This window comes from Filicampus tigris, chromosome 12 (assembly GCF_054856515.1).
Source record: "Filicampus tigris isolate MCC_2025a chromosome 12, RoL_Ftig_1.0, whole genome shotgun sequence".
Taxonomy (NCBI): domain Eukaryota; kingdom Metazoa; phylum Chordata; class Actinopteri; order Syngnathiformes; family Syngnathidae; genus Filicampus; species Filicampus tigris.
The window spans coordinates 10,503,984-10,517,141 of record NC_141228.1 but is presented as its reverse complement, the minus strand read 5'-3'; the positions used below and the strand labels follow the sequence as shown (position 1 = coordinate 10,517,141).

Below are 13,158 nucleotides of genomic sequence, written 5' to 3'. Positions count from 1 at the left end.
GCTGCCAAAGGCGGTTTGTGACCTCGGAAGCATTTTAACCGGAGCACTTAGAACCACAGACGTAAGCAATATTTCAACTTGTTGCCCACACATCCTCATCAGCACTGCCTTATTTTCTTGTTACTCAGTTTCAGTACCAACCAGTCAGTGCGCGCTCGCCCGCCAACTCTTTGGTTTTATTCTTTTCAAGTCACCACTCTTGCTGCTTGTATACAGTATATCTTGTCTGTGTGTTGTTGTGGGCCTGCTTTGAAATTTGGTATTTGCATGAGCATTGACATTTAGTTTCACGTAAAGATCAGCACAATTGTAGCAAACAGGTCATCGATGTTAAGCTGAAGGCTAAGATGTGAGGCTGACACAGACTCCAAGAGAAGACTGCAAGTCAACCCATTCATAACTTTTATACTTTTCAAAGATATCAAACTCGGTTCAAAAGGTGAAGGTGGCCAATAGCCAAACCGCTGGTGTAATAAAAAGAATAGTTATTACAGAAGTCAAGAGACTACCACATAATGCAAATAACTGAAACATTGCGTAATAATAACAAATGTGTAATATATAAAACCGTCTGAGAGACACTCGTCGTGCCATTCATTATGATCCAGTCTTACAAGAATCCTTAATGTGTTCTATTAATGTCCTAAAGGTGTGGGTGAAGTTGGGGATGTAATATATATAAGAATGTCAAATCATCTGACAGGAAAATGCCATCCATCCATTCTCTTCCGCTTACCAAAAATGGGGTCGCGGGGCCAGCAGCTCCAGCAGAGAAGCCCAGCAATCCCTCTCCTCATCCTAACAAAGTTCCCGAGCCACCTCATCTGGCTCTTTTCGATGCGAAGGAACAGCGGCTTGACTCTGAACCTCTCCGGATGACTGAGCTTCTCACTCTATCACTAAGGAAGAACCCCACTCAAATGTGCTGTTTAGGCAGGCAAAATCTCTACTCTGGTTCTGATGTCCAGATGGATGTTAGTTATTAAGCAGAAATGTGTTTTTTCAAACAAAAAACAAAACAAAAATATATATACTATAATTCGCTGATAGGGTGGCACGGTGGTCGACTGGTTAGCATGTCCGCCTCACAGTTCAGAGGTCGTGGGTTCGATCCAGGCTCCGGCCTCCCTGTGTGAAGTTTGCATGTTCTCACCGTGCCTGTGTGGGTTTTCTCCGGGTACTCCGGTTTCCTCCCACATTCCAAAAAAATGCATGGTAAGTTGATTGCACTCTCTAAATTGCCCCTAGTTGCGATTGTGAGTGCGGATGTTTGTTTGTCTCTGTGTGCCCTGCGATTGGCTGGCAACCAATTCGGGTGTCCCCCGCCTACTGCCTGAAGACAGCTGGGACAGGCTCCAGCACGCCCCGCGACCCTTGTGAGGATAAGCGGTATAGATAATGGATGGATGGATAAGTCGCTGATAGTGTAGTGGTACACACGCCTGAGTTGTGTGCGGGTAGCGTGAGATCAGTTTCCGCTCAGTGACGGTGTCTGTGTGTGCTCTGCGACTGGCTGGCGACCAGTTCAGGGTGTAGTCATAAGCGGTGTGGAAGATGACATGACATGACTCGCGTGTTGGTGACGTTTGAAGCCCCGCGAAGCGGGTGTACCACGTGACTGATTCAGGAAATGATTCACTAGGTTCGAGTGTACAGTAGCCCAGTTCGAAATAAAAGCGGCAGTGAAATGCTTCCAAATCTATACAAACTTGCGATCTCATATCCATGCACCCGTGCTTCATCAGTAGCATGTGAAAGAGTTTTTTCAAAAGCAGGTGAAATTCTCTGCAAAAAAGAAACCGCCTGAGTCCAAAATCTTTGGAAAAAAATATATTGTTTTCAAATAAAAATTAACACTTTATTTTACCTCCTTATCTCACATTTTCACTTGTTGTATGAGCACAAACATAAACAAAGTAACACAGAACAATTCATGTTAAACCACTCTTCAAATAATATGTTTTGTATTCGGAGCATGATTTACACTCCACCGTTTTATTGCAAGCACCAAGCATGTTATACATTTTTCTGTCCACATGATGGCGTAGTCGAGGAAATTAATCAACTTGAAGCCCCTACCTGTGTGAAGTATTTCCCTGCATGGCTTGACTGCTTTATGGGGCTTCATTTTGCCATCACTAATCAAAACTATTTTTACAATGAAATACAGTAACTTTAAAGTCTTTGTGAAATTATTTACACTTTTTAGGCATTGAAATTTTTGAATGTTCAATAGCATATTGTAACGAATTGGGTGTTGTGGTCGGATTTGTGTTTTGCTGAGTTGTGATGTTTCTGAGGTTCATGAATGCATCATACGGCTAGCGAGAGAAGCAGCGGAGAACGAAGAACAGAGCTGTTGTATTTTGTTTTTGGGTAAAAATACTGCTTGCTCCGTCGTTTAAGAAACATTTAAAGTCGGATATTCGTTACTATGTAACCTGTTAGACCTGTTACCTGCAACATAGCCGTCAATCTCATGTAGCAATGTCGGCACACAACTTTGGGACTCATACACGTTCCTTTCCCCATCTGTGATTTCAACAGAAAAGCTAGAATGTTCCCAAACAGGAGGCCGCAGTGTACGGGGTACCTTTGAGATCTGGCTAGTTTGTGTATACCATTATAATGCCATTTATCCACGCATTTATGATTTATCACGGCTTCTAGCGTCCTGGCTCCTCTTTACTGCCGCAGCCCTCCTCTCCCGCGTGCAATAGTCAATCGCGCCCGCGCGTAAGCTCGCGCTAAAAAGTGGACCGAACCGAACGCAAGTGGAGCGAACCGAACATGCCATACTGAGACGTATTAATACACCCACATGCACCGTTACACCCCCTAATATATATATATATAGATATATATATATATATATATATATATATATATATATATATATATATAGATATATATATATATATAGATATAGATATATGTGTGTGTGTGCTGCTAGGTATTGACATAATTACAGTTACCACCAAATTATACAGCTTTTCTCTTGAGGGGAAAAAGGGAGCTGTCTGTTTGGGGACAAGGGCTTATGTGTTTCAGGTGGATGATTCACCCGCCAATTAATTGAGACAAGGTGTGAGCATGAATGAAGTGTGGGAGTAGAGTGGAGCAACTATAGTATTTTACAAACAAGGTGTTATTGAGCCTTTGTTGGATGTGACCTGAAAGACACAATCCAGTTACCTTGTCCAGCTAATGCACTTACCAAGCTGCAAGAAGCAATGCCAGTTAAGGATTGAAGAACAACATTGTAGAGCAAAGATGAGAGGAAAAAATCAATTTAATGTATTCAGTGATGAAATATGAACAGGTGAATTAAATTATTCACCATTTTGCGCAGCAGCCTTAGATGATACCATTGTCCCTTGCAGGCCAGGGACTGGGAATACAAAAAATATTTCTGTAACAGTTGCTGTTGTCAAAGGAGCACTCCACAGTCCTGTTTATATATGCACATATATAGAACATCAAAAGATTGCCTCAGCTCTTCCAATGGATGATCTTAATGTGACGCCGACGATGCCGAAAGGGAAGAAAGAAAGAAACCCTCAACATAGTTAAAGGAAATTGAATCATTTACAAACCGCCCACAACTTCAATTCACTCATTCTTGATCCCTGCATCTGTCTTTCTGGCACACTTTTACTTTTCTGTCTGATTCTCGTATTCCTTTTTATGTCCTCTCCACGTCTTCTATTCATCCTGTGTCATCGTTTCACACTTCCAGCGTCTTCTTTCACGTACACAAAAAGTGTCTCCCCTCGCCACTTTTTGCTCCCATGATCTCCTTTCAGAGAGAGGACAATTCTGCTGTCGCCTTTAATGAGGAATAGTGAGCAATCACTGCAGTGCACTCTCACAGGCACACAGATGCAAATAACAGAATCCAGAGGTGAGACCACAGGTGACTTTGGATAGCTATTTTAGAACCAGTCAATAGCCATTGATGAGCAAGATGGGAAGGGGAACGAGGCTTGCATATTTGACCAAGCGTCATATGTTGCATTGAATATAAAGTGGAAGCAGGACATGGCTGTTGTGTGGAGAAGGGTCTGAAGATTCATTTACGGTATACTGTCTTATACCAAACGGACAGTACTCTGACTTCAGCTTTACCCAATTCTTGATAATTGTTGTGAAGTTGTAAGGTTCTTACTATTCAGATGTCGAAATGTTATCAGCCTTTACCTTTAAATCAGATCAGGAAAACACTTTCCATTATTGCTGATGAGATGAACTCTGGAAATCTTACACCAGGAAACTATAAACACATTTGCTGGGCTTCTAAAGCAGTTGCTGCAAGAAACATACGTAATCTATTTTTTTTGTCTCAAATAAATTACAAATAAAAGATACAGTGTGAATGTAATGCTGGCTGCGCAAGGTTATTTTTACCGTCAACAATTTGTTAGGCCTCGGCGAAATGGCCTTATAATATTATATGCCATTTTGGTGGTTTGTTTTTTATGGGTGGGGGATTTTAGGATTTTCGTCGATCCCCCCTTTACTTATAGGAAACTTAAAAGACAACACACCCAACACTACAATTATTTCTTCTGATACCAACCGTTGGAAAAAAAAAATTGTATTAAATTGCATCAACTTTTACAGAAATAATGCATGTTACTTACATATGTTTTTCTGAACAAAAAGTAAGAAATTCCTCTCAGAAAAATGGCCCTTTAGTCAAAACAATGTAGTGTTATTTCACTAACACTACAATAACACACATTACTATCATACACAACCCAAAAATCGCCCTATAAAGCTGCTGTGTTTCCTTTTACCTCATGTATGATGCACTCCCCAATTTGATGGTATCCATGCAAAAACAATTACATGTTATCTGCACAGGAAATTGGCAAGCTAAGATTTTTGTGTTCAGACACATTTCTTTTGTGAAATTGTCTTACCTTGCTCACAGCGCACTTAAACCTTCCTTGGAGCGAGTCGGGTATGCGTGCAGTATGGAATCACCTCCACACCTCGATGCTCACACCTCCACGCTCATGTTACACCTCACTAGCTTGCGGGCTATATCTCAGAGCTCTCGCCACTTCCTAATGAGAGATGAAGCCCTCTCGCTTGACGTCACAACAACCCAGAAGACAAAAGTCCCAGATATGCACTGAGTGTCTCTGAAGACGACCAAGCATTGTAAAAATGCTGATTTGCCGTCAGGGAAACCCACCTTTATTGTGATTTTATTTATGAATGTTTTATTTTTCGGTTTTTACAAATCCACTCACAAGGCCGCCTTGAATCTTTTGTAAAATTAGAAGTAAGATAGAAAATTGGAATGAAAGTACACCTTTTCACTCCTAGGTACCGGGAAACATCTATGTAATGTAACAAATCGTCGCTGTCATGTGAAAAAACACATCTCCATTTTTTTGGATTTTCTTATTTTCACATGAATCATGTTTCCCGCGTTACAGACATCACATTAAAGTGAAAATTTAAAAAAAGGTTCCAAAATTGGAGATAAGTGTTTTTCACAGGGCAGCGCTGAAATTTTCATGTTTCCGCTTGTACTGTATCATAGTCCTACTCAATCTTGGATGAAGAAAAAGTGTTTTTCACAAAAAAATATTGTATGTCAACATGATTGTCCTGAAAAATATGCAAAATAAATCCCATAGAGCTACATCAATTCTTCCTGTTCAGATACATTTACTAGGGAGAACTATGATGACTTTTGTTTTTATCTACAATGATGTGACTCTATTACGGAGCCCCTAAGGTGACATGGAAGTAAGAAAAAAAACAACTTTGCGTTCCCTCGCAAAAATTGCGAGATAACGCAAAGATTTTCGCAAGGGAACGCATTTTTTGAAATGCGTGTTTATGTACTTACGGGTCATTTTCCGGGTAAACAAAAGCAACAAAAGGAGCGTTTTCAGCCGTGGGTGAGTTTAATCGAATTGCTTTAAAATTAGCTTGAAATACAAAGACATAAAATCAGTTTTTGATACTAAGCACGGTTTCCAAATAAGCGAAAGACATCTGAAGCGAGTCCTAAACAATAGAGGACCTCTCTTGACCGCAAGGAGCATTCCAAGCTGAGCAAGTCCTCCTCCATTATTCTTGCCGTCCGTCTCCGAGTACGTAACCACGCATTTAAAACAAAATGCGTTCCCTCGCAAAAGCGTTATCTTGGAATTTTTGCGAGGGAACGCACATCTTTGCGAGGGAACGCAATCTATGCGAGGGAACGCAAAGTTGTTGTTTTTTTACTTCCATGTCACCCTAGGAGCTCCGTACTCTACTGCGTGTGCCACTTGTGATACTTCCGATTAACTGAAATTCTAAAACTTGAACATAAGTTTAAATGACAAACACAAACTGTGTGTAAACAATAAAAATAAAAAAGTTATTTTAATGACATTCAAAAAATAGAAAAGATAAGCAGCCTGTTGATTTTGCAGCAGGGTCTAGCTGAGTTTAAATCATTTATTTCCATAAACACACTGATATAAACTGATTATATATGCATAAATGAATGCTAATTCTTGTCAACAAAGACAAACACAGAACATTACAGAGCTGACATAACATGTTGCATATTTCATGTCCCAAAAAACTGTTTATGAAAAACAAAAAAAAACAAAAAAAGAATTAGACTCGCACCACCCAACATGTTCACTATGTGGATACATTTAGGGCAGAAGGGATGAAAACAAATTACAGCCATTAATATTTTTTTTTTAGTCTAGGTTGTGTTATTCCCACTTTCCTTTGGGTAACCACATTTACTACAGTTCGATTTCCCATTTCAGCTGCTGGATAGAAGTAAAATTTGATGAAAAGAAGTGAAGCTGTTCCCTCCAATTTTCTGAGAAGTCCTCCAGCTTAATTGGTCAAGCTCTTATCCCCTCAGCCCACCTCGGCTTAGCCCCAGTGGAGCTTTCTCTTTCTTCTATACCTCTGCCTTCATTTCCTCCTTCCTTTTCTCCTTCCAACCAACCCCCAGCCCCATAGCAGTAATCAGAAGAGACTGATGAGGAAAAAAGTAGTAACTCACTTTCTCTCAATCACCGCCCAGTCTCCCTCAGGCAGAAGAGCCACTGCTGGCTACTTGGTCAATGAGCATTGTGTTCTTTTGTCACACCTATCAGTCAGCACATGCAGGTGTCGTTCGGTCATGTCTCCTCACCTGACATGATGTTGTTTGCTCACGCCGTGTGATTGTGTCTGAGACAAGGAGCAGGAAGATGACAGCAAAAAGTGAGAACTGTGCCATAATAGCAAATCATTATTGAAGCCAGGTGGGAAATGAAACCTACAGTTTCACTGTTCTGCAACTTGCATGCATCAGCCTGTGAAATCACTCTCCAGTGTTTTTTTAAAAAAAAAATGTAATCAGAAAATGTCAGTCGTGCAAGGTGAATTCTTACATAATGCACATTCATTGTTTGGTTTTGTTGAAGTGTTTGTCACGCTTTTATGTTAAAACACTCACATATATAGGACATGTAAATTTGTCTTCTTCTAAAAGCAGAGTAAAAATATTGCACCATTTATTTATCATTTCAATGCTTGAATTTACATATTTAGGCAATCAAAAATCCATTAACATTTGTTTCAGTCGCACTGTGATGAGGAAACGTGACAATGTGTTCATGCTGCAGCCCAGCGGGCTTAAGACTTAACACCCACGCCACAACATCTCCTGAAGCAAGGAACGTTTATCCCAGGATGAGTGAGCATCGTGGATGCCCCGCAGGACGATACACACTCTGGGCAGAATTAATAATGACATCGATGAATAATTTTACAGCTCGCAGAGAAACTAACACAGACTTTACCACCAAATATATACTTAATCATCTCAGAGGAGTTGGATGATGGTTAGAATAACATTTTTCTAATTGATTGTATGGTCCACTGGGCATGTTCAATTCTGGGGAAACGAATGATCGATGAACTATTGTTCATATGCTCTAAGTGGCAAAAATATAGCTACCTGGAGGAGTGGCCATGACAGACATATGCATGAATGTGTGGATGTAGCTGAAATTCCAATAGCTGACTTCATTTTGTTTTTTGGACCACAAACTAGTTGTGGTTGACTCACCAGTTTTTATGCTGGCACCAAAGCATCCTTTTTCCTCATTTGCTTCAAGAAAGGATAAATTAACAATCAATTCCATACAATTGACAGACGATCCATTAATCAATTATTATTCCCATCTACAGGTTTATTATGCAATTGTGCTCATAAGTTTACAAACCCTAGCGGTGTGTAAAAATATGTATGTCTGCCAACTAGTGGTGAATGGTGATATATACACAGGTGTGCACATAACCGGCACGCAGGTACGCATGCGCAACAGAAATCACTGATGCGTACCGTCATTTGCGTCACGACGCGCATTTGCGTACCTGTACACACTAGTGGTGCACTGCAACGAATCATCTTTGAGCCGTGATCTGTAAGGATCAAGCAGCGCAGTTCAGGACGGGCACAATCCGCAGAATGGTTGCTGAAAAAAACTGTGCGTGTTCACATTAAGACAACGTGATTAGTCTGCATTCAGCAAAGGAAGTTGAAAAATCTCAAGACGTAAGTCGCATGTACGAGAGCGTTTCGCAAACATACTCGATGAACACACCGCCTCTGCAAAGGCTAACTTCAAAATGAAGCTTACCAAATAATACATTGAGTCATTGATGCCAATGCCTTAGTGGACTTTTATTTTGAAATTGGCCCGCGTGGTGGCGTAACGGCTAACTTGACTTCCGTTTTCGACGTGTTAACGCTTGCCACCAACACTAACGCAATGCCGTCCCAAAATCATATACAGTCTCTAATTTAGGACGTGATCAAACCGCTGGTTGATTACGCTGTCATTGTGTAATACGGTACAAGTCTCTGGCGTTAGTGGCTAGCAGCTGTTATCATTAGCTGGTAGCTGTTCCTTGGCTTACAGTACTTTCTTTTATTTATTTTTTTTACTTTTTCAATATTGTTGACCAAGATTACTTTGTAATGCGCTGCCCATGTTGAAAGGAAGGTGCCTTAAGTTGCACTTAAAGGTCTTTTTCATTATGAAAAAAAATATATATTTGTCTTCAATTATTTTATAAAAACATTTTTGCTTAGTAAATAATTCAAAGAAAACATTCAGCTCAAAATGGCTGGCTAAGGTTTTTAACTTATGTGAACAACTGTATTTGTTCATTTCCATGTTGGCTCAAACCTTGAAAAAGTCAGGTGATATAAAATGGCATATAGTCGTAAATCTTTTTAAGCATAACCATAAATAGTTTGCAAGTAAAGATGTTAAAATCATGTTTGTGACAATTGCATGTGAGCGCTGATTTGTTTCATTTCTCTTTTTACCTCTTCCACTAAAATGAAAATGTAACCCTGGACATTTTTTTTTCTTTAGCTCCTTTTCTGTTTAAGTAATGACTCCATTTTAGAATTGAGAAAATAAACTGAGTACGCCCAATAACTCACATTATTCAATCCAAATGAAACAGTACAGAGAAGCAATTCTAATTTGTGGATGAAATAGTTCTTAAAACTTCAAGAAGCTGTTTTATTAGTTGGTGCATCTTGGCAAACACCATGTGCAGAATGTAAGACCACCACTATGTGCAAATCCAAGAGGGAGTGCTTGCCTGTCAAAAGACATGTACCATACAATAATGGACTGAGTGTCTGAGAGCTAGACACATTCACTGGTGATTCATACTCAAATATTAATCAGATAGCACCCATCTGTCTGTTTGAAGAAAGAACTAAAAAGAAATTGTCTTCACATATCTGCTCCCGGAGGACTAGTTGAAGTGGAAGCATTCATTGGAGAAAATATGCATTCGACCTCTCCCTAGCCCCGTATGCAATATCGAGAAGGCACTTGAATGCTGATCCCTACACATTTTCAGCTTCAAAAAGGAATGATGAAATCAAACGAAAGCATCGACGGCTTAATTGTGGGTGGCTTATTAGAGTATAAGACAACAAAGTCAGTACACAGCTGTTTAACAGTTCGTGCAGATAAATTGAATACTAAATTAGTTTGTAATACACAATTCATCAACATGGTGGTCTTTTTTTGTAGGTATAAGTGAGGCTGCCATGACTTCCCTTCTGACACGAAAGCGCCTCCTTGCCACCAAGCCTCGAGGAATAAAATAGTTTACACCTTTGTGGGAAGAACAAAGAGTTTGAACAACTGCATTGCTCAACCAGACATTCAGCACAACCACCACATTCCTTACCGTTGAACCTGCAATTTTATATATACTCTGAACTTACGTTAGTTCACACAGCTTGTTTCAAATCATCCACAATTAAAAATGTTGTTTGCTAAAAGTAAAGCCACTTCTGCTGTCTATTGATTTCAAACTCAGCTTGTTTACCTGAAAATCATGTTCTAATCCATTAAATAATTGATCCAGCACAAACAAAATTGGAATTTTGGAATTTCCAGATGTAAATGAAGATAATTCATCATTTTTGAGACAGTGGGATGGAAAAGCCATACATTGGCTATGGTTCACAAAGCTTATTTTCCGGCTGTAATTGACTGGCCATACAGTAGAAAATTTAAGATCAAACACATTACAGTCTGTGATGCTGGTCGAGCTCTGACTTGTTCTCATTGTTGGAAATAATTGCCATCACAAAACTTTGTACAACGAAGGTTTTGATTAATATTTTAACTTGTTGCAACTGCCGTGCAAGTGTAGACATAACCACTGTTAAAATTAAACCATGAAAAACTACAACACTAACTAAACTTAAATGAGAAAGGTGTCATGCAATGATTAGGTAGTCGTATAAGTGTCAAATTGCACTTCCTTAAACAACTTTGACAACAGGTGACAAAGCATTTGGAGATGCTGTAGTCCGACAGCTATGAATGTGACTTACTTAACGTAAGTCTGAGTGTATTGTTTACCCGCGACGTCGTGCACTTCTGGACACGGCCGTGACCACCATGCTGGAGGTATGTGCATTGTTCTGTTCAGGTGCTTTTCAAAATGTTTGAACAGATATATTTGATAAATCAAAAAATGGTGAATTACTGTGGGAGAAACAAACTGTCATTTCACAGGTCATTTACCAGTTTTGAATCTGAGTGAGAATTGGGGCAGTCACAAACTAATCATTTTTTTAATCGATTATCCTATCGATTATTCCATCTCTTGGAATATTAGAAAATACATTTTACTTACTGTACATACCTCCATTTTCGATTAGTTGATTGTTGCCGTTGTATTATATTCAACATACAAACACAACAGAAATGTAAAATTCTGCTGTTAATCACGATCTAGCCTTGAGACTAATGTTAGGCCAAGTGAGTGCTTTTTTACCTAAAGTATGCCAAGCTGTAAACCATTCCAGGTCATGAAATGGAACAGTTTTGACACAGAGTTAGGCAAAGAGAGATGAATTGATGAATTGTAGTTGTTTGTAACGGCCACTTTGTCACCATGTCGTGTCTTTGCCACCGCATCCAAAGTTTCGAAAATACTCTGAAATACTCTCATCTAAGAAAATAAGTATTTACTGTTTAGGGTAATACAGAAACAAAGACATTTATTTTCATTTCATGCCTATCTTATTCTCCTGATCCGGACCTCCAACGTCGCAGACAAACAAATATTAAGCACATGATTGAAAACTGTCTATACTGTATCTTCTCTTAAAAATTATTGTTGAGGCTGGTCCATCCTTTATAATAAGGGTCTTGAAAAGGCAAAACGCACCATGTATTGTCAACCTCTGTCTGGCTGCTGGTGTGTCCACGTGGCATTTAAAACTTGCACTATAAAAAAAAAAAGAAAAAAAGTAATTTTGCCATACAGTTCTGACCATTCCTAGATTTCACATTATTTCATCTCCCAAATGTCATCAGTGGCGCAGCCTGAAATAAGTTCATAAAATAATCAGATTGGGACCCAGAGTTGCCTTGTCCGAGCAAGTTAAGACGGACTGAATGTTAAGAATGTATTTTTTTTCCCTCAATTCTCACTGCCACACCACTACTATTGGACCAAGGTGTTTTATTTATATGATATATGGTAATTCTGTTTGGCAATGTGTCCATTGCATGCGCCAAATGCACGAATCTGAACACTGATTGAGAAGTGTAATTTGGCAGCTTGGTGATGTAGTGCTGCCTCCACGAGTGAAAATACAATCCATGCACTGTCTTTATAGTTGCTCGCTTTTTACTTCTTACTTGGGTCTGTCCCTTGTTCACAAACAGCTATTAGCAAGCCCATAGCTCTGCCCCCGGTCGTCATGGTAACACCAAGCCACCCTGCAGTAGACGAGTGCATGGTTAGCAATCGCTAATTTACATGAGACTTGACCACTCCTCAAAATAGGCTGATTTTAAGAGGTCTGTAGATAAAAGCTGCAAAGTGTGATCTAATTTGTGATCCTTGGTGTGGTGTTTTGACAAAAGCGTGTCACAGGCTCTTCTAATTTACAGGGGACATCTCCTTTCAGATGTCTCTAACAGGCACATGTAAAAGTGTGGCCGTTGGAGAGATGGGCATGGATTTAACACACGAGGCATGCAGAATGATTGCCATTTTCACTCAGTGTGAAGTTTCCAAGTTATTTTTGTATTTACATGACTGAGACACCTGTAGTAGAGCAAGTCTTGAGCATGTGGAGGTTGCATCTTACCATAGAGATGCTGATCCTTTTGTCCTTGCATGCTCTTTTATTTATTTTTTCCTTTTTACGTTACGTCTCCATTCTGTTAATAATACATGAATGTCCTCTTTCCCTCCCCTTTCCCTCCCCCCTCTCCTCCCCTGTAGCAATTATTGAACCCACCACCACTAGTGCTGTCTCAAGGCCAGGTCAGTATATGTCACCGTGCTGTACACCAAACTAGCAGTGAGGTCCGCTGCCTCATACTAACCAGAACCAATATCGTCTCCATCATATTTCAAATGGCTGGCCGCAATGCCCGCTGGGTGTACAGCTTTGTTGTATGTCCTTAATTTCTTATATTGCTTTTTAAAATTTCTTTGATTTATAATTTTGGGTTGGCTTCGACAGCCTGGCTGCATAGCCTGGAACCATCTCCACACGGTGTCCCTTCCATCACAACGCTGCCACCGCCTCCTGCTCACTTCCCCCCATGAAGTAAATGGTAGCATCAT

General features: G+C 39.9%; 1 protein-coding gene across 2 annotated transcripts in view; it reads left to right on the top strand.

Moving 5' to 3' along the window:
• The window catches only part of negr1 (neuronal growth regulator 1), a 191,306-nt gene that overhangs the window by 144,552 nt on the left and 33,596 nt on the right, over positions 1–13,158 (top strand). Inside the window, exon 8 of one of the 2 annotated variants that reach the window (XM_086047306.1) lies at positions 12,811–12,852. The exons of the other annotated variant lie outside the window; for it this stretch is intronic. Coding sequence (XP_085903432.1) covers positions 12,811–12,852 — 42 coding nt within the window. The remainder of the gene's footprint in view (positions 1–12,810; positions 12,853–13,158) is intronic. 2 annotated transcript variants of the gene reach the window in all.